This window comes from Thunnus thynnus, chromosome 23 (genome assembly GCF_963924715.1).
Source record: "Thunnus thynnus chromosome 23, fThuThy2.1, whole genome shotgun sequence".
In the NCBI taxonomy this organism is placed as follows: domain Eukaryota; kingdom Metazoa; phylum Chordata; class Actinopteri; order Scombriformes; family Scombridae; genus Thunnus; species Thunnus thynnus.
In genome coordinates, this window is record NC_089539.1 from 11,862,548 (window position 1) to 11,888,151 (window position 25,604).

A 25,604-nucleotide genomic window follows, 5' to 3' on the forward strand; every position below is an offset into this window, starting at 1 on the left:
AATGGGAAATGCTGTAATGAACACACCCTCAAATTTTTATGATGGAGTCCATTTGCGAATGTTTCACCATGGCCTCAAACCTGGAGGGAAGTTCTCATGTTGATCACCACAAGCATAGATGTAAATGGCCTAAATGGGGAAAAAAACAGTCACATTTGGTTGATTCTGGGGGTGTAAGCTGAAACACACCTGGATGTGTTGTGTTGTAACTAGTTTCACATCTGCATTTTTGTCACTTTTTGACATACTTTTACCATGTTTTTACGCCATCTTTTGTTTCTCTTTTTTATAATTGCAGCCACTTCCCTTCTTGTTATGTTTGCTGTTTTGATTTTCACTGCTCCACAGCATGAGCCTCACATCTGTTTGCTGTTACGACTTGGAGTGTAGTATTGCATGCCTGCAGCTGTCGGCCACATCTTTATCTCTGGATGTTTTACCGTGTAAGTGGACAGGGATACAAGTCAAGAATTTAAAGAGACATCTCTCTCTTTTATCAGACATTTAATTGACTGTTTTTTATCCATTGGCCTACCAAACCGACACCTATCACTTTCAGCTTGTGGATTTGAGAGGATGGTGGCTGATACGCCTTGACATTTTATTGTGCTTTAGGGTTGGATCTCGTGGGCAATCAGCTGGACTGCTTGAAGGCAAAATAGTCTTCCTCTTAGTCATGTGCTGTTCCTTCTCATAATTTCAGTGCAGCCTTGGACGGGTGGAATTCGAAAGAAATTAAATGTCATACATAGTTAAGACAGTATAATTGAATTGATTCATTTGCATTGTTGTATTTAACCTTTCAAGTTGATATGAGTGGCAGTGACCAAGCTACTGAAGAGGGCAGATAGTTTTATCTTCTGTAGTTAAAGTCACATTTATTCTCTCATTGCTCTGATTGAAATTTGAGACATAAAAAGGGAAAACTTTACTTCTTTCTCTTGTTATTATGCTTCCCACAAGTATGTACTGTACTCTCTGCTGTGCCACATTCATGTTACTCGTCTGGACTCTAATTTTAAACACATTTTCTCACCCACAATGCCTTTGTTTTTGACAAACTAGTTTCTCTTTATCATCTGGCATTTCCTCTCACAGGCTGATGTCCATTGTGTTCCAACCCTGCCCTCCTGTTTTATGAAAGTACGCTCTCTGCTGGAGTTTTACTTGAACAACAGCTTTCTAGAACAACAGTTGGCTACATTGTAAGTAGTACTATTATGTCTCATGGAAAATGGGCTGACAAAAATAACAGGAAATTCTTAATCTGTATTGTACTCCAAAGGACAGCACAATTAACACCTCTCCGACATAGTTTGAACTAAATTTGATAATTTGAAGCTTCACAAAGGTAGTGTTAGTTGCATCGTTATTAGGTTGGATTGATGAAGACAATGAGTCCATTTCTCCATTTCCCAAAATGAAACAAACCCATTTGCTCTTGTAACTTTTTATTCATTCTTCAAACATTATCCAACCAATCAACATTCAAGTCACTCTCAGCATGCACACACACACACATACGCACACTCACACAAACACAAAGTGCGGATATTAGACAATGACATTTATACAGCACTGTCTATGAAAGATAGGCAACATGAAGAGCAAAGGTGCTAAATATTGCACATTATGATCAGTTCAGGAAAATAACTTTTCAGACCAAACATTAAACAAGTACACAAACTTTGCCTGTTGCTAAGTTTACCAGCATTTGTCATGGGACTGATGTTCATTTCCTAGCCTGACTGTGTGAAGGTAGATGCATCTCTATAGGAAGAAAACTAAAAACGAGGTAACAGTTGATAACTCGCACACATCTCAGGAGGTGAGGCTCCATTTTCACAGCAAAGTCTGATGCAAGTGCTTTACATCCAAATTTGTGAGAGTTAAAAGTAATTTGTTACTGTGTCATTTTTTGCCAGTCTTTAAGCCAATGAATAAAAACCAAGAAAGAAAATGTACAATGTCAGCGTACACTAGGCTTAGATGGTTTTACATTAGCAAAAGGTTTATGTTGTAGGGAGCACAAAAATAGTATGGCGTGAATAGCTGCAGAATGTTTAATAAATCTTATTGCCTGACTGCTCTCATAAGAAAAAAATCTTTTAAATTTTAAATGATCTTTTAAGCTTATGCCATACCTGAGACTACAAGAGTGTACCATCATAAAAATGATTCATTTTCACTGACACAAGTAAACATGATGAACCTGGAAAACCAGGTGATAGGGAGGTATCCCAACAAACCTAAGACTTATTTCTGCTGTGCTGTGCTGTGAGCAATAATGTGTGTGAGTTATTGCTTGGAAGCAGCCTTTTTAAATCAGGCCAACTTTGATATTTGTTCCTGGAGGAAATTACATACGGCAAATTACAAAAACCACACAAAACCATGTTCTTATTCCACCGAGTGATAAATTAGCATTCAATTCCAAAACCTCGACTAAAAGACCTTAACACAGCAGTGTCCCAAGTGGCTGCCCTTTGAAGAGAGCCATTTTTTTCCACACTCTGCTTGTCTCAGGAGCAGTCGGTGAAGGTGGTCACCATGTTGCCCCTACGCTGGGTCACTGTCCTGCAGTGCTGCTTCCCCGAGCTCTGGAATCTGCTGTCAGTCCTGGAACTGTGGGAATTGAAGGAGAACATCTTCTCCAAGTCCTCAAACACGTCATCAAACAGTCCTCCACCAAAGGCTCCACCCTGCTGAAACTGTCTCCTCTGTCTGTTCATGGCCTCCCGGTGAGCCTGGAAGTGGCTGTCAGAGTGTCTCTTTTGGTGGGCTTGATTGTGGGAGTGGAAGTGGTGTTGGTGTCTCTGACCAAAAGAGTCATAGTCTTTGAAAAGGTCATCAAAGTTGAAGGACTGGAAGTGCTGGTTGAAGTTGTTGTAGTTGAAACTGCCTCCTCCCCCTCCTCCTCTATGGCCCTCCCCTGGTGACGGGCCATGGCCAAGCTGGTCATACTCTCGCCTCCTCTTATCATCTGATAGCGTCTCATATGCTGGCAAAGACAAAAAAATGTTACAGTCAGTGTATCAGTCAGTGTAACTGATGTGTAGACGAGATAACAGGGAAATTATCAGTCATTTGACTACACTGCACACTTCTTCACTGTGTTAAATACTTCTATACCTTAGTAAACCTTGTTTAATCTAAGGCAGTGTAATGATAGATTTGTTATCTATCAATTGTAAAAAATAAAAAGAAAAGACTATTTGAATTTCTGTCCTATTGGAGCTGTCTTTTTTCCATATAACTCACAAGTGAAAGATTGTGGCAATAATTATTTGTACAAATGTCTTTCAGGCACAAACAGTTGATAAAAAAAATCATTGAGATCATGTAAAGAGCGTAAACTAACCAGGAAGGCTGAACTGGAATGACAAAAATAGAACAGTCGCTTACATCTTCAGTTTATTTATACCTATTCTACAACTTTATGCTAGTGTAAGGGTATTATTTTTGCATTGCTTCACCCAAAATCCTAAATTTCCTTCTTCAGAAAGTTCTGACTGGCAAACACAAAAAACACTTGGTGTAAAAAAGACAGCTGGGTATGTAAATAGACTGAAGCAGTTCCACTGCATTACAGAGTGACATAATGACACACTTACCCTCTGCTATTTCTCTGAACTTGGCTTCGGCGTCTGGGCCCTTGTTTCGGTCAGGATGGTACTTCAAGGCCAGTTTATGAAAGGCCTTCTTGATCTGGCGCTCAGAGGCATCTTTGGGCACCCCCAGTATGTCGTAGTAGTCTCTCTTGGCCAGGATGAACTCTGAGATCAGCAGAACATGCACTGCTAGCAGCAACACAGACTGCGCCGTGGCCATACTGCTGGTTTTAGCACCTTTTTTGCGGCTGTGAAGAGCAGTTTGACAGCTCCGTTAATGACGCTTCACACAACACGAAACGGTTTCAAAATTCATGACCTGTGTACTAATTATTACGTTACATAAACAGCTTTATAACGGAGTACAGGTTGTATGACGTTAACTTACATTACTTTGTTAGCTAGTTTCAACAGAGAGCCTTTAGAGGCTCAAGAAAATGACAACTCACCGTTTTAGTTGAACAAGTGAGAAACTTAATCAGCTCTGCCTACGTAAAGCTTGTTAATTATACTCTGTTTTTTGTTCAAACATGCAGGTTAACTACCCACGACAAATAAAGCGTAATGGAAACAAGGCATTACCTGGAGACTGGGTGACAAACAGCCTGGGGATACCTCTATCAGCCGCCGACAGCTCCAGCTGATGCGAAACGAAAGCTAACAATTGTTGACTAGCTGCATTCCTGAGCTGTAACACCACGACTCGCAACGCTATTGGTCCAACATCGTAACACAGTGACTCAGATCTCTGTGATTGGCGGAAACACAGCGCACGTGGAGGATGAGAATAGTCCGAAAAGAATTCATTCGAAACAAGATACGTACCTGCGCTTACTCCAGTCTTCGCTTTGCTCTCCTTTCGATGAAGCTGTAAGACCTTTACATGTTTACATCCCACTCTGTGACATGATTCAGCATATGCGTGTATTATTCTGAATTGAGTTTGCGTAAAATATTTGATAAATGCTCAAAAGAGGCATGTACGCTCACGTAGAATAACTCCTCGCTTCGGCGTGGCTGAGCAAACGTTGTAATCACAGATGGTACGTGAACTATCTTGACAATTAACTTAACCACGATAACGTCATCTCCGCTACGAGAGCCTACAACCCGGAGGTGGCAATTCGTGTGTGCTTTCTGTTTTAAAAAAAAATAGCCACAAATGTTTTTTTTCTAAACGTTTTCATGTGGTGTATCTGCAGATATGCCGCGGTACTGCGCAGTGAAAGTATGCAGGAACCGCGGGGGGACTGCTTCTAGACAAGATAACAAGAGAATTAGCTTCTATCCGTATGTCTTCTGTTCTTTCTGCAATATGAGTTGAAATGTTTGTTTATTCAGCTTCAAGTGCTGCTTTGCTGACAGCTTTGCATCTTTAGTCGAAGATAATACAAGTTATAGTAGCTGTGGGAGGTTAACAGTAGTGTTTGTCATGTTAGAAACAATATTAGCAGGTAACTAGGATGTACACTATGTTTTTGGTATTTATGTGATGTAGGGTAAAGGAAAGGAGATGCTGGGGAGGCTGTGCAGAATAGTGATAATGTTAGGAAGGATGCAACATACAAATCATAATGCTACTCAGCTGGACTGACAAAGAGTTAACTTTTCTGTCATCCCTTAAGGTTTCCCTTGCAAGACAAGCCCAGGCTTCAGAAATGGGTGGACAACATGAAGAGGGAGGAGTGGACCCCGAGTCGACATCAGTATCTGTGCAGCGAGCACTTCACAGAGGACTGCTTTGACATCCGATGGGGCATCCGCTACCTGAAGAACACAGCCATCCCTACCATTTTTCCTTCTGTTGAAGATGTATGTTATCTGTCCGTAGACACACCAAAAACTCAAGATCTGGACCAAATAAAAGCTCCCTGGTATTTATGTAAACATTTTCTGCAAGTGAAAGAGGGTAATGTGGAAGAGCACTCTTTCACTTGCAGTTTGAAGGCGATCGAGAGCTGAGTTTTGGGCGTGCAGCAAGCCTTTACTTCATTTTTCATTCTATTGCATGTGAAATTCAGATTTTCTTGACTAAACCCATCTCCTTTTCTTTTATTTCAGGATGGTGAGAAAGTAACCGCCATTAAAAGAAGCCCCAAAGCCAAATCCAGGACATTTGACATTGAGCCCACTGGATCTGACTCCCCTCTCAGTAAGAGGCCGCTCATATTGAGCAGAACATGCAAAAAGATCCAGTCAAGCACAATGAATCATGTTGTCACGGAACACACAGAGATGACAGATCCAATTCATGTAGGTGTATTTGAGCTGCCTCTGATCTCAGACACCGGCAACTTCTGTCATTCAAATCTCTCAGAGATACATACTGCTGCTTGTGAGATACCAGGTGACGGTGGGATGCCGACAGAGCACTGCCTCTCACTGTCTCCATGCAATGAGCTCCATTCTGAAGAGCAGGCTGACTCGACTGTGACTGTGTTGTGCTGTGAGTCACTGGGCTCTTTCTCCAATGGCGAAGCAAATGTGGATGCAGCTGCCCTCCAAGCAGCACTGGGCCAGGCTTTTAGCTTTATTCCTGTGGAAATTGTCAAGGATGAACCTGCAGGCTGCTTTTTAGGGGACAGAGGACCCAGTGAGGGAGAGCACGTTTCGATTTACGAGCACTCGTACTGCAGACCTGACACGGACAAAGATCAGCTTTGGAGTAAAATCTTGGGTTTACATGCAAAGATCTTGGAACTGGATCGCAGGGAAGAGAGCACTGTGGCAAAAATCCGCACTCTGGAGACTGAGATAGCCCTCCTGAAGAGGGATAGTGCTGTTTTTAAGGAGAAGCAGAAAGTTTTAGAAGATTACATATCATCTGTTTTGCTCTAATTTTGCAAGTAATTGACAGCTACGGACTCTGAAATTAGCTTGTGAATGTGCATTTATTTTAATTGTTACACTTGAGTCACTTTTGCGAATATGTGTCACATGTTCTAATACATTCCATACATAAAGTACAGCAGCAGAAATTGTGTCTGATTATACAGCTCTATTGGTACTCACCCATTGCTCTCATAATTCCATTTTACAATTGTATGTCTGCTTATGTCCATGTGGTGGCACTGTATGACCATCTTTATATGAAGCGTTTTAAATGACTTTTTAAAGCTCTGGTTTTCAGTGGTTTGTTGCTATGCATTACTTATACATATCCAAGGTTTTTCTGTCAGGTGTCTACAGTTTTTACATGGTCAGATCTCAGATGTCATCAATAACGTATTGAACTTGAAAAACTGAATGTCTTTATTTCTGTTTTTGTTATGCAATGCCATCAGCTTGTTGAATTTTATAGTCACGTTTCTGGTTGTGTGTTAAACAATTGCCTTCATTACAGTTGGTGTTAATACTCATGATTTTATATAGTTGGTTTTCATATGTTCTGTTTTTCTTGATATTTGCAAAGTATCTTATTCTCATATTGAGTCTAAATGGTGATTTGTTAAGGAATAGTGGAGATTATGTCTGAAACATTACGTTTTCATCTGGAAAAATGATTTCCTCCTAAACTTAATTCAACAGCTACTGTTTGCTGTGCCAATACACATAGTGTGACATAGTGTGATACATGCAATACACTAGTTAATACGCTAGAGAGATGTTCATGGAAGCAGAGGCTCTATTTATTGCTGTGCTGTGCCTTATTACCAACCGTCATTCTATGCAGCCTCCTGCAAATCTAAAATATTCTGCTTTACATCAAAATCAGTGAATTTAAAGAGGAACAATGTATACTGTAATCATCTGTCTTAAAGCATGTGCTTCTCCGAGGTTGTGTTTGTGTCCACTGTGTAGCCGATGATTGTTTTAAACCCCACAATGACATGAACATGAACCAGCAGTACGATTTATCTCAGTCTTCCCCACCCCTGGGCCCTGAATTAGTCATCATAGTATTTTGGCCAAGTGAGATACTTAATCCTATTTGAAGCAGCTTTCCGGAATAAAATGCACCATAGGCTGTCTCTGCACTGTTGCAGGCCTGGTCACAGACTTTATGTGATAGGATGATAATGTTGGAACATTCTATTTTCAGCCCTCACCTGCGATGAAAATAGGAATTCTACGTACTGTACGTTTCCACATCTCGAAAACGACTGCATACATCCAAATTAACAGAAGAGAAAACACACTTGCTTTAAACTGAGCAGAGCATGACATCAATTACAGTACATGAAGAATTTACTCAAGCTAAAAAGCTGGTCTATATTCATGTTGGCATGATGGAGTTTTTGCTTGCAAGGGCAAACACAATGATCTTTAATTTGATACACTTTGAATTTTCACACCTGCTGTGTATGTGTGTATGTGTGTGTGTGTGTGTGTGAGAGAGAGAGAGGCAGGGGAGAGGATAAACTGGTTTGTGACTTAATTACAAATTGATTGAAGGCACAAATGAAAGGATTCGCAAAGTGCAATTTCATATGACTCGGGGGTGTTGCATTACATGAAAAGGCTACAAGATGACACAATTCATCTCTGTGTTCTGCTGTTGTAGCGAGGATTAAGAGAATGGATTCTTGAAATTAGTAATGAAATGAAATTGTTGTAATCCTGTTGCCCCAGTGTCTCTGAGCGAAAACAAAATGTCACTGCAGTGCATTAGTGCACTGAGATCTCTTGGCAAGGACCAAATCCTCCAGGGATAAGTGCACATTTTGATCTCAAAGTACAGTACAGTAATAATATTGTTTATTATTGCAATATTAACAAAGGTACAGAGTTATTTATAACCAATGGAATGGAAAACTGAAGGTCAATGAATAAAAGGGCTAAAATATATTGATACTAAAAAAAACCAAATAAGAATAATACATATCAATGAGGATAACATGAGAAACCTAAAGGCCTTATTGATAAGTCAATTTTTAAAAGCCTTTATAAAAATGAAAACTTTCTTGTTGCTCCTCGCTTATTCTGTTGAGGCAGAGCAATGATGAGCAGGTTGCATTACATCTGTGCAACAGAAACATTCCAGTGTTTATTAGTGATCATACAAAAAGGCAAAGTCATGCAAGCAGAAGGAAGTGATGCAAAGAGTTCACATCATAATTACAGATGAAAGCACTAAAAGTCAGATGGATGATGTATGGTCATGTGTATAATACAATAAAAATGATGTTTTATGTCTTGGTTGATTTTAAATGACTTTCATCTTTTCATGCTCTGGCACTATATGTGAAGACCGTACTGCACTGTGTATGAGCATTGTTATGCCTGTTAAAATGACAGTTATTCTGGTATATTTTAATAAGTATTATGTCTCAGCTTGTTTCACTGTCACAAACAAGTGGCTAGAACATTACAACACCTATAGACTTAAGCACAGGAAACATAATGGATCTGCTTTGATTGTTGGGTATTTTTTTTTTTTTTTTTTTTTTTTTTTTTAAACATCAGACGTTGATATCCAGATGACCCATCTGGTGGTCCTCGGGGCCTGGCTTCTTTCTTAAGTGGCATATCCACAGACATCAGATGGAATGTAACAGTTTTGGCTCATGCAGTTCTGCCATTTTGTCAGCTATAGTAAAGATATATCCAAGGGTTGGTACAACTGTTGAGACTGGCCAGCAACATGATGATGGCAAACACTGGACCTAAGAGAGGGGGAGAGAGAGGAACATTTACTTTTATTTTACAGGTTCAACTTTTAAATCTCAGATTTCAAAGAGCTTAATGACTCTCAAAATTAAAAATACTCCTAGTAGGAGACAGGGCGTATCTTGCTGCCCAATTTGTGTCAACATGCCACGACCCGAGGGACAGTGAATGACCGAGACACACACACAAATACATGCATAGGATATACTGTACATAGATACATAGATAAAGGAAAGGTGGGTGCACAAATTTAGATTTTATGCATATAAGGTACAGAATCACTGAGGCTGACATATAAAATACAAAATATCTTGTTCATTATTAATATGTAGATACAGACATTCACAACAGTGACATTAAATATGATGAAAGGGTTCTTTGGTCCCCAAAGGATGTTAGGGGACTTCCTGGATATCAGTGGACATGCCTTTTCTCCCAGATAGACCAACCTTTAGTAGGCGCGCTGCTTGGGCTCCATGCAGACCATAACTGCACAACAAAAAATGGACTCCAACAAATAGTGTATGCCATTATAATAACAAATGTCATTTTCACAGTCTTCAGCATCACGTTGGACACCCCTTTCGTGCCTGCGCGCCCTGCTTGCAGCGCTTTTCTCTTCATGTTGAAGTAGATTGTTGTACATATTTTTATTTGGCAATGGAGCACAATAACGGCAGGCAGGGCAAACACTGACAGAGTGATCCAACTGATGTATATCCGGCTTCCCCACGGTTCAATAAATGTCGCCCAGCAGTCGTACTGATTCTCCTCTACCTCCCGGAGAGAGAAGATGAAGAGCTGAGGAGAGCTGAAGGCGAGAGAAATCAGCCACGCTGCGCCTATGGAGCGATATCTCCGAAATGAGCCCTTCAAAAAGGAAACCATCGGTTTACACACAGCATGATATCTGTCTATGGTCATAGCCACTATCATGTACGTGGAGGCAAACATCCCAACCACCTGCAAGTATTTTACGAATCGGCACAGGAAGTCAGTGCCTCTGAACCTGTGCGTAATTTCAATGGAAAACTGCGGCAGGACTTGGAAAAACGCGACCACCAGATCAGCCAAGCACAGGTGCAAGAGGAAAAGCTGGGTCTTTGAGTTTCTTTTGCGCTTCTTCCAAAGTGTACCCAAGAAGAAAACATTACCACATGTTGCGAGCACAAAAACCAAACCCAAAATTCCAGCTCTGATGAGCGCAAAATGTTCGTACACCTCTCCATCCTCGCCTGTTGCCTTTCCAGAGCTGTTGCTGCTTGTATCCATTTGGACGCAAATTCCTGGTGTGTCCAGTAGAAAACTTCTTAAAGAGAGATTTATCAAACTGAGCAAACCAAACCTGAGAGCTGAATAGAAAAGATGAAAGCTATCAAGGAACCAGCTGAAGTTGTATCATGAAAAAGCACCGCCACATATCCCTCGCAAAAGATAATCACTTGTGCAGAACAGCGTGACTTAATGGGGAGGCTTGTCACAGAGTACTGCATGTAAGGAGTGATGGTAGAGACATATGCAGTTGGCTACAATCACCATGTTGGAGCAGTGATAAAATAAGAATGTTGCCATTACTTCACCCATGACAAATTGAAGATAATATATACTTTCTATATGTCAGGGTGTACAATGGTGTACATTCAAGGTGGCGTGGGCATGAAGCAAAAGTGGATGATAGTGTTTTAAGGTTGTCATGCATGAAGCCTCCATCATGTCCTCTTTTTTTCTGTTGCCCGTGGTAATTGACCAGAAGCTATTTGTCCTTTAGGTGAAGTTCATATGTTACCTGACAGAGCTGCTGGTTACTGTGTATTTTGGGGTCTTATAAAGCAATGTAGACCGTATGATTTTCTATTAATATTATATATACTATATAATAATTATAATAGTGTGCTACAATGGCAGCAGTAATTTCTTGCACTGTTTTTTTCTTTTGTAGAGTTTGATGAAACATTGTTTTCTTTCAGCTGCACTCTGAACTGAATGTGACTATCCTACTGTCTACGTATACCATTAGCAATAATTACTACCCTACTGTGATAGAAATGTTCAAACCTTTCCAGACATTTATGAGTAAAAGCCACCACAATTCAAAAGAGGTAATTGCTCCACACATATAGTTTTTTTTCTTTTCTCTTTACGTGAAAGAGGTCAGGGATAATTCATAACTCTCTCTAACCCTGACAAATGCAGAGAAACTTGTCCATGCCTTTATCTCCTCAAGACTGGACCACTGCAATGCGCTCTTCACATGGATCCCTGGCAGGAGCATGTAGAAGCCCCACTACATTCAGAACAGTGCTGCCAGGATCCTGACGTGAATGCAAAAACACGGACATGTGACATCAATTCTGTTTTCATTGCACTGGCTCCCTGTCTGCTTCAGGTGTGACTACAAAGTCCTGCTACTCACATACAAAATCCATCAATGTACATGTGCCAAGTCATGTGCCCACTGTAGTTTATTCAATTTCATTTTGACTGCAAGAAGAGCAACTGTTTTCAACACTTGTGTGAAATGACTCATTGTATAAATGCTGTGACACCCCCAAATGACAAGGAGTGACAGACAAGTGTGTGTGTGCATGTTAATTGAGAAAGAGGGAGAGAAAGCCGGACAAAATGTCATCAACAAATATACAGTTAATTGTGTATTGCATGGATTCCAATATATTTTATATTAACTAGCATTTTCAATATGATCTTTTTGGTTTGACTGACTGTTTTGAATCATTGATTACCTGTCTGAGATGTTGTGAAGCTTTAATACATAATTACACAGACAGATACTGCTTTTCTCTGTTTGAGACACAAATGTTAACCAGGACAATTCATCGCTAACATGATTGTGATTTATACTATTATAATTCACACATTTTGAACAAAACTCTAATTCCATTGCAGCTGCAATAAATGTTGCTCTCCGTGGTGCTGAAATAGTGGACTCAAACCACACAGAAAGTACACTAAGATGATCACAGTGACCTCAATGTCGTTGTGTTAAAATGTTTCAAATTATTTACAATGTGCATGCTGTGCTGTAGATACTTGATATATGTATCTGTATATGTCTTACAATTGTAATTGCTCTTTTTTGCCATTAAAAATATTGTGTTCTTATTCCAAAGATGTTGTGTCGACATCTAGTGGTATAAATAAAGCATTGTACTACACTACCCAAGAATCCATGGCACTAACTACGTCACTTCCTCTCTTCTTCCTGTTTAGTTTTTCCAACCAACACCAATAGCTGGATGTATTTTGCCAGCACCGCATTGAATGAAATCTTTCATAGACATATTGAACAGTCTGTGTTTTGTAAGGTAAGAGGATGACAATTTAAATGTTGAATTTGTTTAAAATTGGACGAACTGACTGTGTGCTCTCCATTCATTAGCTAACGCTAGGCTAGCAGCTACAAATGGGGTTGTTACGCTTTTCAGTGGTGCTTTTGTCAGCCGTCTGCTAGCTCGCAAACAGGCACGGTCAAGTGGTGTTTATTCATTTAAATAAGCACATTATCTAACCGAAACAGCTCCGTTGTCTTGAATACGGTTCAATGAGTTAAGCGGTTTAAGCCGTAAGCGAACTGTTAACGTTACAGCCAGTGCGAAGTCCAACAAAACAGACAAATTACACCCAGAGATGAAGGACTGATAGAAACGGTGAGCATATGGAGTTTTCTTCTAGCGTTAACGTCGAGTTATTTCATTTCTGAGTGGGGTTTTGTCGGTCATTCGCAAACAAGGCAACGAAAACAAGCCATTCTGTGGTATTTAACATTTAACCTCTCCAGGTTATATATAACCTAAAGATCCCCCTCCATACTCTACTTTGAATCGTTTGTGTCTGATGTGTTTTTCTACGAAAAAAGTTCAACTATCTTGTTAAAATCCTCAAAATTACATCTGCTCCTTCTCCCTCATAAAAAAAAATCCAGAATCTATGAATATACAATGTATGATGGACACAGTCTGTCTCCTACTTCACTGTAATGTCCTGTAATGTCCATTCTCAGTTTCTGCACTTGAGGCTTCAAGTTTCCACATCCCACTTGTGTAAGTTGAACACTGAATCGGGATTGGCTGCCAAACTATTTGTGAAGAAGTAAATTGTGTCATAAATCCTGCTCGTTGGTCCACCTTTTAAAACTGGATTTCTCAATGAGCACAGAGACACATCCACTTTCAGCAGATGAATGTGAAAACAGCTTTCTAGTGTCAAACTCTGAACATACATCATTCTGCACAGAGAAGCTCAAACATCCAACTGTAGGAACAAGAAGAAAAACACATTTTTGAGTGGAGGAGGGACATTAAGTTCAGAAATCTCCCGCTGAGTGGTTCAACAGTGTGATTCAGAGGTCCACTGCTCTTCGGAGCAGAGTCTTGCTCTCAATAACATCCGCCAGCCACTTCTCTCTGAACTTGCTCTTCCCCGCTGTGTGTACGAGCCTGTTTGACTCCACTATGAAGTGCACCTCTACGGGCAGACTCCGGGGTCTGACTTTGGATATGTCCACAACGAAATAAACGCTAGCCGTGCCCTGGATCGGTGCCCGTGGGGTCGGGGTGCTAAAGCGGGCCCGGTAGTGGTAGAGAGTATGATGCTCCTCCTCGGTCGTGTAGAGGGGGTCCAGACTATAAAGCCAGCAGGATTGCAGCTCCCAACTTTGAATATACTCCGCAATCTGCTTTTTCCCCACGTCGACTGTAAAGTCTTTGCTTGCGACCCAATTCATATTATTCACATGATCGTCAGCGTGGCGGTGTCTGTCCAGCAGAGTTTTTACAAGTTGAGCTGACTCCGTAGTTAAATTCAGATTAGCTGAAGGTCGCTGCTCTTCCATCTTGTCGAAGTGATCGATCGGCAAACGCAACAACTGGGGGAGTGTAGGGTTTAAGTTGTTATTTTGTGAAAGCTGGCGTCAGCACCTGTTTTTGTTGCTTGAACAGTTTCCATGGCTACCTGGATGGGGAGGGTGTCAGAGGGTGCCTCCTGTTGGCCTACTTTTCACTTGCAGTGTTACATGTGAAAGATCCCATGCAGACATGTCTTACTATATATAAAATACTCTACTTGGAACAATAATGTATGTCTGATATGGGTTTTCCATAAAAAATGTATAATTTCCTCGTTAAAATCCTTAAAATGGCATCTACTCCTTCTCCCTCATTAAAAATCCCAGAATCTATGAATATGCAAACATATTTCTTTTTTTAACTGCTGGACACAAGATGTCTCCTGCTTCACTGTAAAGTCCATTCTCTGTGTATGTGCACAGGAGGCTTTGAGTTACCACATCACACTGGTATAAGTTGCACAACGGACCAGAATTGGCTTTCAAACTAGTTGTGATGTCACAAATCCTGCTTGTAGGCCGACCCCTTGAAATCATTTATTTTCAGTGAGCACAGAGAAACTTCCCACTTGCAGCAGATGAATGTGAAAAAAGCCCTCCAGTGTTAAAGTCTGAACATTAGAGCCCAACCGATACTGGACTTTTTGGGCCGATGCTGATACAGATATTAGGTACCGATAATCTGATATACACAGAATATATATGTAAACACACATTTTTTGCAGTGATCCCTCAAATGTGCTTATAAAACACTTGTGACAAAGATATGTAATTTAGGCATGATATTTTACAGTTTAACAATAAACTTTATTGTATAAAATCAGTGCACTGAAACAGTAAACTTCACTGGGAATTTAATAATAATAAATAATTATAAATAAAAAATACAGAACAAAAAAACATATGTATATATTAAACTTGAATTAAGAAAAAGGATCAAATATACATAAAATGCTGTCTATTCAACTTTAAAAAATAAAAAAATACATATTGGCGCATATTGGACAATATATATACACCGATACCAATATATCTGTGATAGGCCAATATCAGCTGATAATGTCGGCTGACTGATTTCCCGGTCGGGCTCCACTGAACATACATCATTCTGCACAGTGAAGGTCAAACATCCAATTGTAGGAACAAGAAGAAAAACATTTTTTGAGTGACTTTAAGTCCCATGAAAAACTGTTGTATTTGTGCTGACTCTCCCTGCAGATGATTTATTTATGTTCTTTTTTTCTTTTCTTTTTTTCAGAAAACAGTGAAACAAGCAGAAAAAAATCCAACACTCTCCATTTCACTCCAAAATGGAATTTCTACTAAAGCTGATGTAGCTGGTGGCAGGTCGCCTGCCAGAATGCTGCATTATTTTACACAGACATTAAGCGTCATCCATTTGCTTGATTAATTTAAAAGTTCTTCGCTGCTGTTCCCTGTGAGCCAGCAGACGCATGTCGCGGATCAGGACCACACTCGACAGTGTCACCAAGGCAGTAGGCAGCACGGACCTCATCTCCAAGTTCTCCCGCCTCAAGCCTGGCAGTGCCGCAGTCGACAGCACCCATGTGGAGAAAGTTCTGGTCAAAGCTGAGACGTTAACCTCAAACGGCACAGCTACTTCCCCACCACCGGAAACCACCATGAAAGAAGAAGAAGAAGGTGAGAAGAACACAGCAGAAGAAAAGGAGGACATGCAGCAAGAAAAACCTTTTGTTGCCACCAAGAAGTCCACATCCGGTTTAGCTTCAGCGGCTAATGTGTCTGCACCGATCTCTTCCTCGACTGTGGCGAAACAAACTATGCAGCTGTTTCACCCGGCAGGTCTTTCAACCAATATGGATGAGACTTACAAAAGTTTGGCGCAGCACATCAATAGTTACTTTGGTACAAGCACCCACGGGGAAGAAGGCGACAACAGGCCACAGCAGCAAAGAGGAGCGGACGATCCTGTTTCTGAGGCCATCCTCAGCACTGCCCCTCGGAAAACTGGGGACCACATTCCTATTCTGTCCCCAGTGGCAGAGGCTAAGAGTATTGAAGCACCCACTACCTCTCCCTCTCCTCCCCCTCCTTCTCCTCCTCCATCAGAAAAGCTCACTCCCCTGGAAGAAATGCCCTCTTCTGATACCCCTGCAACAGAAAATGCCGCCCCATCTGTCCCTGTGCCTACTACTTCCCCTAAAAAAGGCTTCACCCACTATCTATCCTACCCTCGGCCCAGCGTTCAGGCATTTGTTGGCAACTACATCGCTCCTCTGGTCCCCAAATTCAGAAGTGATTCCAAAAGCATCGCACCAGAAAAGGAAAAGTCCTCAGCAGCTGCTGTGGAAGAGCCCACTGTGGAAAAGGCAGGAGAGAAGACGGATAGTGAAGTGGACAAAGCGGATAAAGCGGAAAAGGCGAAGCAACAACTGCTGGCTCAAAGAGAGAAGGTAGGATGCTCATTATGGCTCTAATGAACATTGAATGAAAAAGTAGACCTCTGTTAAATATGAGAAATCACAGATATTAAGTGACCGTATGATTGTTAAACTATAAGAAAGGGGCAAACAGGTTAGGCAGAGATTGTTTGGACTGTGATTGAGCAAGAGGACATGCATTACATTAGAAATAAGGTTCCTTGTAACCAAGGCTGTGAAAAATTTGCAGGCCTTCAGAAGTTTTTGAATACCATCATCTTCAGGTAGAAAAATGACAGAATATAGTTGTTCAGATTTGCATTATTTTGTACATGCACCGAACATTATCTGTATTTGTCATGCAGATAATCGCCAGGGTGAGTGTAGACAACAGGACCAGAGCCCTGGTGAAAGGCCTGCAGAGGGTCACTGACGTCAAGCTCCTCACCAGCCGAGTGGAGGAACTCAGCTATCATCTCTTGGAGTTCCCCGAGACAAGAGTTGTGGCTGTCAAGGTTAGTGTGTGTGTTTCTGGCTGCATGATGTAGACCAAATATCCTATTTTAATTTTTTGTTTTATCAAAGGATTTTCGTGTGTAAGTTGAGACACTAATGCTTAAAGTATAATGTTACAAGCAGTTTTGCTTCTCTCTGTCTACTGTAAGAGAAAAGTATTGCTCAAGCTCAGCTAATCCCAAAGTGTACACCTAAAAATGTGCTTTTGAAAAAGTCAATCTCTTTATTCTTTTTATAGCATTTTAAATTTATCAGATAAACTGAAATGGTGAACAAAAATATAAACAATTAAGATTTGTGGATTTTGATTTGAGAAAATCTGTCAGTATCTGAGATTTTTTTTTTAACATACCCTGTTGTCAGTGTTGAATGAGTTGCATAGGTCCCTATGAGAGAGAGAGAGACTAGTGAGAGACCTGATTGTATGTCCCGTATCAGGAGGTTCTGTGGAGTGCCCCAGGGAAAAATATTTTTCAAGTGCATATCAGTAGTCTGTATTTTATTGAGTGTGTATCTGTATGATTATGAATTGTTTTAGCTGGTCTCCCTGACTCTCTCCTGGATCTCTAGGAGAGCGTGCTGCCTTGTTTGTTGCGTTTGCGCCAGGCCCGAGACCTTCCTCTGCAGGCTGCTGTGAGAGAAGCACTTGCTGTGGTTGGCTACACAGAGCCAGTCAAAGGAAGGGGAATTCGGGTTCTCGCCATAGACGGAGGAGGGACAAGGTATAATTATTCAAAAATAAATCAACTTTGAAATGTCTGTGACATTTTTATATTTAAAAAATTCATAACATATTAATAACTAGCATTGCAGCCCAAACCGATGAGATCTTCTCTACATGTTTAGATGTCTTATTAAAATAAGCTGCGTTTTTGTTAGTCTACTTTTCTTAAGTATGTGACTGGTTTCAGAGGACTGCTGGCCCTGCAGACTCTCCATAAACTGCAGAACATGACTGGAAAACGGATCCACCAACTCTTCGACTATATCTGTGGAGTCAGCACAGGTAAATTGGGACCACTGTTTGTAGTTTGTTTTCCTTTCAGTCCTCCATAATCCTGACCCTCACTGACCCCACTGGCTAATGTGTCCTCCTTTGCCCTGTGTTCACCGGCTTATCATGCTTGTTCCTGTGCTTTAGGTGCTATCCTGGCCTTCATGCTGGGGATTTTTCAGATCCCCCTAGAAGAGTGCGAGGAGATGTACAGGAAGTTGGGCTCGGATGTCTTCAAGCAAAATGTTATCGTTGGAACCGTCAAGATGGGCTGGAGCCATGCTTTCTATGACAGTGAAATCTGGGAAAACATCCTCAAGTTAGTCTGCAAGGCTTCATTTCCAATCCTTTTCTTCACCAATTCCTTTTTTTCCTCCTTGATTTCTTCCTGGCTTTATTGTTTGCTAATATTTAATGATACCTTTGTTCTAGTAGTAAATGCTAAAAGAGGGTATTCTGATCTATCCTGTCTCAATTCTTTTTTTGTATTTTCTTTAGGGAACGCATGGGTGAGGGATGTATGATTGAAAGTGCCAGGGACCCACACTGCCCTAAAGTAAGTTAGATAGTTTATTCAGCTCTACACTGCTTGGATAAGTACTTCATTTGTTGATTTGAGTATGCCTATATATAGTTTATATAGTTTTTTTATCACATTTATTTTTGTCCTTTGTCTGTCACAAAAACATTACTTTGCCAAAGGGCTGTAAACATTAAGAATACTTGGCTTTTTTAATATGCTCTTTTTTGTCCACCAGGTGGCAGCAGTGAGCACAATTGTGAACAGGGGTTTGCCTCTGAAGGCCTATGTGTTTAGGAACTACAGACTCATGCCAGGAGTGAGATCCCACTACCTTGGAGACTGCAAACACAAAATGTGGGAGGCTATCAGGGCCTCATCTGCCGCCCCGGGCTACTTCCAGGAATTTGTCCTGGGAAAAGACCTCCATCAGGTGTGACATGGGATTGAGAGAACTGGGAGATGTCTTTACTAAATTTAGACCACTTCAGTTTGATGTAGTTATTTGAATTTAAATATTGAAGCTTTGATTAAAAAAAGGGAAATATTAACACATAATGCAAACTACATCAAATTTGGTTTAAGAACAAAATGACACAGACTGTGGACTGTGTGTGTGTGTGTGTGTGTGTGTGTGTGTGTGTGTGTGTGTGTATACACATACAAGGATGCATGTGTAGATTTGTTTCTAACCCGAAACTCTGAAGGCAGTCCTCTAATTGGTTCATCCTCCCTCCAGACTGTCAAGCATCTGAGGGATAGAGAGAAAGTGAACAGAATGAGATGGCGGTAGAGAATCCTTGGACCCGGTCTGTGCCCTTAAACATCATAGGCCTTGTACTCTCACGACTTGGCCTGCCTTCCTGGAGGAAAATGGGAAGAGCTTCTAAATTCCCCATGAAAGAGAGTATCAGATATGGCCCCTGTCTGTCAGACAACCACTGTCTAAATGTGTCCTTCAGGTGGTCCAAAAATGGATGTGGTTGATGTTGTTGAAATAACCTAAATTTTAATTCTAAGTGGCATGCTCTGCAGCTTCACACCTCCCCTTTTCATTTTCATGCTGACTAATGATATAGTGCATTAGGTAATGGATGTTAGCCCTTTTTCTCTTAAGAGGGGAAAGCATAGGGGGAGAGAATAAAATATTAGAAATATTAGGTTCAAGAATGGTAGATTATGTTTACGACAAAGGTGCACTGATGGATAAAAGCATCTGATAAATGGCTACAATGTCAGGAGCATTCATACATTTTACTTTTTACCACCATGATCAGGTACATATCACGGGGCACCTTTTGGGGGCTATTTAACAGAGTTGTTTTTATGAAGTTTGATTATTAGGCCAGATATCTTTAGATGGTTTTTATTGGCAGCAATTATGCTCAAGGCTTAGCTTAATTTTGATAACCTACTTAAGCAAAATTAGCCATGTCCCCCCTTCTAGCAAGTATTTCTCTCCCCTGCCATTTCCTAATGCCAGAGCCCTGGTAGACAGCCTTTTGTTTTGGTTGATAACAGATTCTAATCCCTGATCCCAGTCTGCATATTTACTGATCTGAGCCTTGATTCTCTTAGGCATTAAAGATGAAAACAGATGCCTACAAATTGAGAAGCTATAACAGCTACTAATTTAGCAAAGCAACTAATGAGTGCAACCTCTAGCTCTCATAGCTATGTGATGTTTGCTACTTTTTCTTCTCAGATGTGATAAGAGGACTATTATCCTTTTGATTAGTAAACTAACTAACAAAATGATGCTGAGGACCTCTACTGTAGATCAGAATGGGATGTAAATTAGTATTTTTTTTTATATGACTTCTACTTCTATTGAGGGTGCTGTTTTAACTTTTTTTTTCCATGTATAATATGATTTTGTGTGTTTGCGCAATTCTGTTCCCGCTCACATCTCTGCAGAAAGTGTCTGTTTTGAGTTGTTTCCCACGGACGTTGGGGTGACATCGGGGATGGAAAGATGAAGAGTGAATGAGTAGTGTGCGTGTTGTTCTCCACATTCCTCTTGGAGCTGCATAGTGTTTTCATCGTCAGTTTGAGTTACAGTTGCCACCCACCGGTCTCACTCCTACTCTAGTTTTCAGCACTAGCAGCGGTATTTCTCAGGAGAATTCTGCCATTGCAGGGGATCAAAAAATACATATATACACACACACACACACTGGAAAGAGATGCATTCACAGACACTGCGTAAAAGGTAGAGCAGACCTATTTCTCACTGAACCACAGGTATTTATTATAGCAATTGTTATTACACCATAGCATGAAACAGTGTCTTTAACATCATTTTTTATATGTTGCGACATAGAGCATCAGTAACCCAAAGACAGATATGTATCTATCACCAGATAAACCCGTTATAGATGTCTCCTAGAGTGAAATATTGGGCAGCTACCTATTCGGATATTATAACTAGTCCTGGTCTTAGCAAAAAACATAAAAAAGATTATCAAAAGTAATGTAACAAAGTAAATCTGGTACTTTTCTGTTCTATTAAGGTACTCTGATGCACCCATATTTATTAGGTGTGTTTTTGGTTGTTGTTGACATATTGTTTCCTTAATCCCAGATGAAGGAGAGGATTTAAGCTTTTTGGCTATTTTTCTACTGCCCACCCTCTATAGAGAAGTGAAAATGACCCTTACCCCTGATCTGCCAGAGAGGGTCGGACCTCTTGTGAGCCACACTCTCCATCTCTATTTATCCAAGCCAAAAGCACTTCAGTGGTTGGATAAGGTCCAGAATTGGGCTTGGGGAAAGACTGAGAAAGAGCAGAAGCACTAAACTGGTCCAGACATCCATTTAGCCTGATTGTCCTCTTTTCTCTCACTACTGTCAGCAACTCTTTCATAAATCCTGTTATAATTCAGTGAAAAATGAGAGTACAAGCCTAATGAAAGAGGAAGCAAATCATTTGTAATAAGCTTCTAAATGGAGTCATTCAAGATTAGAATACTGAAATCTGCTTTAGCAGCCAAGCTAAATTCATAGCTGCAGAAGTTAGACTCTTTATATTGTTAGATTTCAGAGCAATTTACCAAAAAATGACCTATTCTAGCTGCAGGAAGCTGCTAAAAACACAGCTTTTCTTACTTGTTTACTTCTTAGTAAACAGGGATGGGTTCCAGCGCAGTGCATCTCTGGCTCAGGAGCTTCTTTTCATCTGGCCTAAAGCTGTGTAGCTCTGGGACAGCTTGTCCACTTCACCTCTTTTGTCCCCTACAGGCTGTCACAAGAAATATATTAAAACAAGACATGCCGACAATTTAAATTTGATCAAGCTCTGACCTAGTTGCTGCCAATGGGTGGAGGAATGTATTCTTCAAAGTCTAGTTTATTTAATGCCAATAGTGTAGCCTTGTTTCTTAACAGTTGAGGTTTGTTCTCCTTCCATTTATCATTTCCCCTACTGTTTCTTTTCTCTCCTTTAGGATGGAGGACTTCTGATAAACAACCCCACAGCATTGGCCATCCATGAGTGTAAGTGTCTGTGGCCCAACACCCCACTGCAATGTGTGTTGTCTCTGGGCACTGGACGGTACGAGACGGCGGGCAAGAACAACACTACCTACACGAGCCTCAAGGCCAAGCTCACCAATGTCATCAGCAGTGCCACAGATACCGAGGGTATGACCCCCCAAAATATATTAATATATATTTAAAAACCACAGATTAGAGGTGTTAATGGAAAGGCTGTAATTTTTTCTTGTTCAGTGCAGTCTCTTGAATTGAAAACTTTAAGATAGAATAAAAAAATGGCTGTATCTAGCATCAGGCTCTGATATCTAAAAGCTCCCCCATCCCTGTTTCAGAGGTGCACACCATGCTGGATGCCCTCTTGCCCCCCGACACCTACTTCCGCTTCAACCCCTACATGAGCGAGGACATCCCATTGAATGAGAGCCGCGTGGAGAAGCTGAACTTCCTCAAGGGCGAGGGGGAACGCTACCTGGAACGCAACGAGGCCAAGCTGAGGAAGGCAGCGAGCGTACTGGGCCAAGAGAAGAGCACCATCCAGAAACTGGCCGAGTGGGCCAAACTCAAGGCTGACATGTATGAGGGTCTCCCCTTTGTCTCCAAGCTGTAATTGTTAGCCTGACAACAGCGTGACCAAGGTAAGAAGACCTGGAGTATAAAAACTCTCAAGAATTCCTTGAGTAAACGTTGGAAAAACCTTTTTTTTTTAAGCATCTAAAGAGGTAATTTGGATGGTTTGATCATCTAACTAACACTAAAGACTGTTTGAGAAATCTTTAACTATGATTATTCATCAAAAGAAGACAATTCGAAAAGTAATAGTGTGAAATTAAATTACAGATTTAATGTAATTATTGCTTTGTGGGACAGGAGGATGCGTCTAATGGAGACGGAGTGATACACACTATGAAAAGAATTCTGCAGGTTTTGACACAGTGATGAAATCACTTAACTAAGCAGACTGAAGAGATACATATGTACACGTGTTCATATATGTATGAATATAAAATTTTAGACTATAAGTGTGGCTGATTTGGTTTTAAAGTGCACAAAGATGGTAGTTGTGGCACTGACACACGACTATATTATGAAGACTTAATACTAATATGATTATTGTGGATTTTTGTAAAGAAAAAAAGACTGTAAATAAGATGTTAAAATTTCATCTCATTTTCAGTAACTTGAATACATTAAGATGTAACTAATACATGATTGCACAGAAAACTTAAACATGACTGCCTATTCCTAACACTGTATAGAAAAAAAGACCTCATGCACTTTGTAGAATATAATTCTTAACCTCTCTATTAGAAAAAAAAAAGTCAGTGTAAATAATATTTGAAGTAATTATGAATTCTTTGAGTGCTCTTGCTAGAATCTAAGATAAAAGAAATATTGCTGATTCTTAATTTCACCGTTCAGATACAGCAACACTGACATCTCTTCTGATTCTCCTGATAACGAATCAGAATGTGATTATCCTCACGGTACAGCGCATGTTCGATTACGTTGTGCTTAGAGAAATGAATTGTGGCACATTAGTCTGACTGAACCCTTTGCCTTTAACATTGATCAAGCCTACATTCCTCATCCCTGACTATTGTTGTTGTTAATAAATTTGACATTTTTTACATTATGAGAACAACAATCCCAATTGCCCTGAATCCTCCCTTCATTATTTCTTGGTGGCATGCAAAGAGAAAAAAAAAATGTCATGAAATAATAAAACTTGGTTTTCAAAACCTTGACCTCTAACCTTTGTGCAATTTCTTAAACATTTTGCTCGTATAAAAATATTGAGTAAGAAATTCTACTGGAATATTTGTGATGCTATTTGATTTTAATCATGTTTATCTGCTTTTACATTCTGTTTGCCACATACTTGACACACAAACACGTGTAAAACACAAAGAGTCCAGTGGTAGAGTCGTCACAAAGGAATGCAAAGTGTCTCCCGATGATGAATTGCTTTTATTCCCAATCGCTCACATTGATTTTCTGCCTTATTGTTTTGATCCCATTGAAGATCCACTGAAATTCCATAGCATTCATTCCTCCCAGTCACACTGTCGTTACCCCAATCAACGTAAACAATGCGCCGCACGGTGGCATACCTAGAAACCTCCCCGACAATGACAGATGTCAGAATGATATAGAACTATATGAAAAGTATTTCACTTGACTGATGCCTCACTGCTGGTTTTAAACTGTCAAACTTGCAACTTGCCTGACTAATAGATTGATGGGCTATTTTTTCTCTTTTTTTTAAATAGCTCCACCTTGTATTGTGTGTAATGTAGCAGGGCCCAAAGATGAGAAGGTGCGTAACTGACAAGGCTTGATTTATGGCTGTGTTGCTTATACTTGGCCTTGCTCTGGTAGAGTCTCTGCTCTTTTCAGTGGGTCAAATCTGATGCTGTCATGCCAGATCTTACCAATATATCTAAGTTTAAACCTGGCAATGAAATTGGAAATGCGTTCAAAAGAGTAACAGGCACATGGGCATGTCATTTTACTGTTACTAGGGGACTGGCAGGATAATTTACACGCTGTAGTTTGGTTGCATAAAAGTGTTGGGAAGATTTAAATTTCAGTTTGTGTGAGCACAGGTTGACTTGATGCATCTTGGACTATACTATGTAGGGTCAGTCCACCCATTTAACAAATCAGGGTTGTAACTAGAGAAAATAGATATTATAAAAGATATTCAGTGAGCATATGAGAATTTGAAGTTTTTCTGTGTCATGTGTGTTGCAGAAAAGCTTCACATTTGAGAAGCTACAACCACTGAATATTTGGTCTTTATACTTAAAAAAATGCTTAAAAAATGATTATTTGTTTATCAGACTAGTTCTTGATAAATTTTCTGTCGATCAACTAATTGGATAAATTCAACTGGGGTGCATAACACTGCTGCATAACCTTCATAATAATTCAGTCAACACTTATGCCCAAACACCTTGGCAGACAGAGTGGGTCAGGTCAAGCACTATTTAGTCTGAATCGCCTCGTTTTGAGTCCAATGAACTAAAAAAAAAAAAAAGTTGCAAAATTCTCTTTTTAATTTATTGTCTTGAGTTACACAGCTGGAAATGGATTTTGCAGGTCTCAACTTTGAGGTGACATTTAAAACTTCATCCACATACCCCTGCAGATCTGAAAGCTTTGAATATAAAGTTGTAATTGTTTCTGTGACAATCCAGCACTAAATATTATTTAAGTCTCCTGTCAGGCATTGTGTGTGTCTTTGACAAGCACAGCCAAGACAGACAAATGAGGTGAACGTGAGATTAACACTCCCTGGTGATGTTAATCCTGGAAATATCCCTTGGTGTGAAAAGGCCGAGGTAAAGTGAAGTTTGCCAGGCTGTATTTACATGAAGGAGTGGGGAATATATATATAGTTCATACCACTGCACTATTAGTTGCTTGTTGTGGCAGGAGCTGTCTGACTCTTCTCCTTCTCCTCCTCCTCCTCCCCCTCAGGAAAAAAGCGAAGCAGAATTGGATTGTCTGGTCTTATGGTGTTCCCTAGCAACTGCTATAGTTCCCCTTCTCGTTTACAATCTTCTCAATATATGTGTGCCCACGTTTGCCT

General features: G+C 40.3%; 4 protein-coding genes across 5 annotated transcripts; 2 read left to right on the top strand and 2 right to left on the bottom strand.

The window, feature by feature from the left end:
- Positions 1 to 1,434: 1,434 nt before the first annotated feature.
- On the bottom strand, positions 1,435 to 4,306 carry LOC137175452 (dnaJ homolog subfamily B member 9-like). Its single transcript, XM_067581041.1, has 3 exons — positions 4,194 to 4,306; positions 3,615 to 3,859; positions 1,435 to 3,001 (listed from the first exon to the last, which is right to left on the bottom strand). The coding sequence occupies exons 2-3, from the start codon at positions 3,829 to 3,831 to the stop codon at positions 2,523 to 2,525; spliced, it is 696 nt and encodes a 231-aa protein (XP_067437142.1). The 5' UTR covers positions 3,832 to 3,859; positions 4,194 to 4,306; the 3' UTR covers positions 1,435 to 2,522.
- A 101-nt stretch (positions 4,307 to 4,407) lies between these two features.
- LOC137175451 (THAP domain-containing protein 5-like) lies at positions 4,408 to 6,978 on the top strand. Of its 2 annotated transcripts, none has more exons than XM_067581039.1 (3): positions 4,408 to 4,481; positions 5,237 to 5,423; positions 5,673 to 6,978. In XM_067581039.1, the coding sequence occupies exons 1-3, from the start codon at positions 4,474 to 4,476 to the stop codon at positions 6,447 to 6,449; spliced, it is 972 nt and encodes a 323-aa protein (XP_067437140.1). In that variant the 5' UTR covers positions 4,408 to 4,473; the 3' UTR covers positions 6,450 to 6,978. The 2 variants fall into 2 exon arrangements, with proteins under 2 accessions (XP_067437140.1, XP_067437141.1); XM_067581040.1 differs by lacking the exon at positions 4,408 to 4,481 and adding an exon at positions 4,687 to 4,901.
- A 1,610-nt stretch (positions 6,979 to 8,588) lies between these two features.
- Positions 8,589 to 10,915, bottom strand: avpr2l (arginine vasopressin receptor 2, like). Its single transcript, XM_067581043.1, has 2 exons — positions 9,671 to 10,915; positions 8,589 to 9,217 (listed from the first exon to the last, which is right to left on the bottom strand). The coding sequence occupies exons 1-2, from the start codon at positions 10,491 to 10,493 to the stop codon at positions 9,138 to 9,140; spliced, it is 903 nt and encodes a 300-aa protein (XP_067437144.1). The 5' UTR covers positions 10,494 to 10,915; the 3' UTR covers positions 8,589 to 9,137.
- A 653-nt stretch (positions 10,916 to 11,568) lies between these two features.
- Positions 11,569 to 23,761, top strand: pnpla8 (patatin-like phospholipase domain containing 8). The gene is made up of 10 exons (XM_067581038.1): positions 11,569 to 12,544; positions 15,341 to 16,517; positions 16,850 to 16,999; positions 17,571 to 17,722; positions 17,912 to 18,006; positions 18,142 to 18,313; positions 18,493 to 18,550; positions 18,753 to 18,947; positions 21,961 to 22,156; positions 22,342 to 23,761. The coding sequence occupies exons 2-10, from the start codon at positions 15,537 to 15,539 to the stop codon at positions 22,614 to 22,616; spliced, it is 2,274 nt and encodes a 757-aa protein (XP_067437139.1). The 5' UTR covers positions 11,569 to 12,544; positions 15,341 to 15,536; the 3' UTR covers positions 22,617 to 23,761.
- Positions 23,762 to 25,604: the final 1,843 nt, after the last annotated feature.

Coding starts and splice junctions, on each gene's coding strand:
- LOC137175452 (XM_067581041.1), bottom strand. CDS start 3,831: ATGGCCACGGCGCAGTCTGTGTTGCTGCTAGCAGTGCATGTTCTGCTG. Junction 3,002..3,614: donor GTTCAGAGAAATAGCAGAGG/GTAAGTGTGTCA, acceptor TGTCTTTGCCAG/CATATGAGACGCTATCAGAT.
- LOC137175451 (XM_067581040.1), top strand. CDS start 4,816: ATGCCGCGGTACTGCGCAGTGAAAGTATGCAGGAACCGCGGGGGGACT. Junction 4,902..5,236: donor AAGAGAATTAGCTTCTATCC/GTATGTCTTCTG, acceptor TCATCCCTTAAG/GTTTCCCTTGCAAGACAAGC. Junction 5,424..5,672: donor TTTTTCCTTCTGTTGAAGAT/GTATGTTATCTG, acceptor CTTTTATTTCAG/GATGGTGAGAAAGTAACCGC.
- pnpla8 (XM_067581038.1), top strand. CDS start 15,537: ATGTCGCGGATCAGGACCACACTCGACAGTGTCACCAAGGCAGTAGGC. Junction 18,007..18,141: donor TATCTGTGGAGTCAGCACAG/GTAAATTGGGAC, acceptor CCTGTGCTTTAG/GTGCTATCCTGGCCTTCATG. Junction 18,551..18,752: donor GGGACCCACACTGCCCTAAA/GTAAGTTAGATA, acceptor TTTGTCCACCAG/GTGGCAGCAGTGAGCACAAT.
- avpr2l (XM_067581043.1), bottom strand. CDS start 10,493: ATGGATACAAGCAGCAACAGCTCTGGAAAGGCAACAGGCGAGGATGGA. Junction 9,218..9,670: donor AAGCAGCGCGCCTACTAAAG/GTTGGTCTATCT, acceptor CCCCTCTCTTAG/GTCCAGTGTTTGCCATCATC.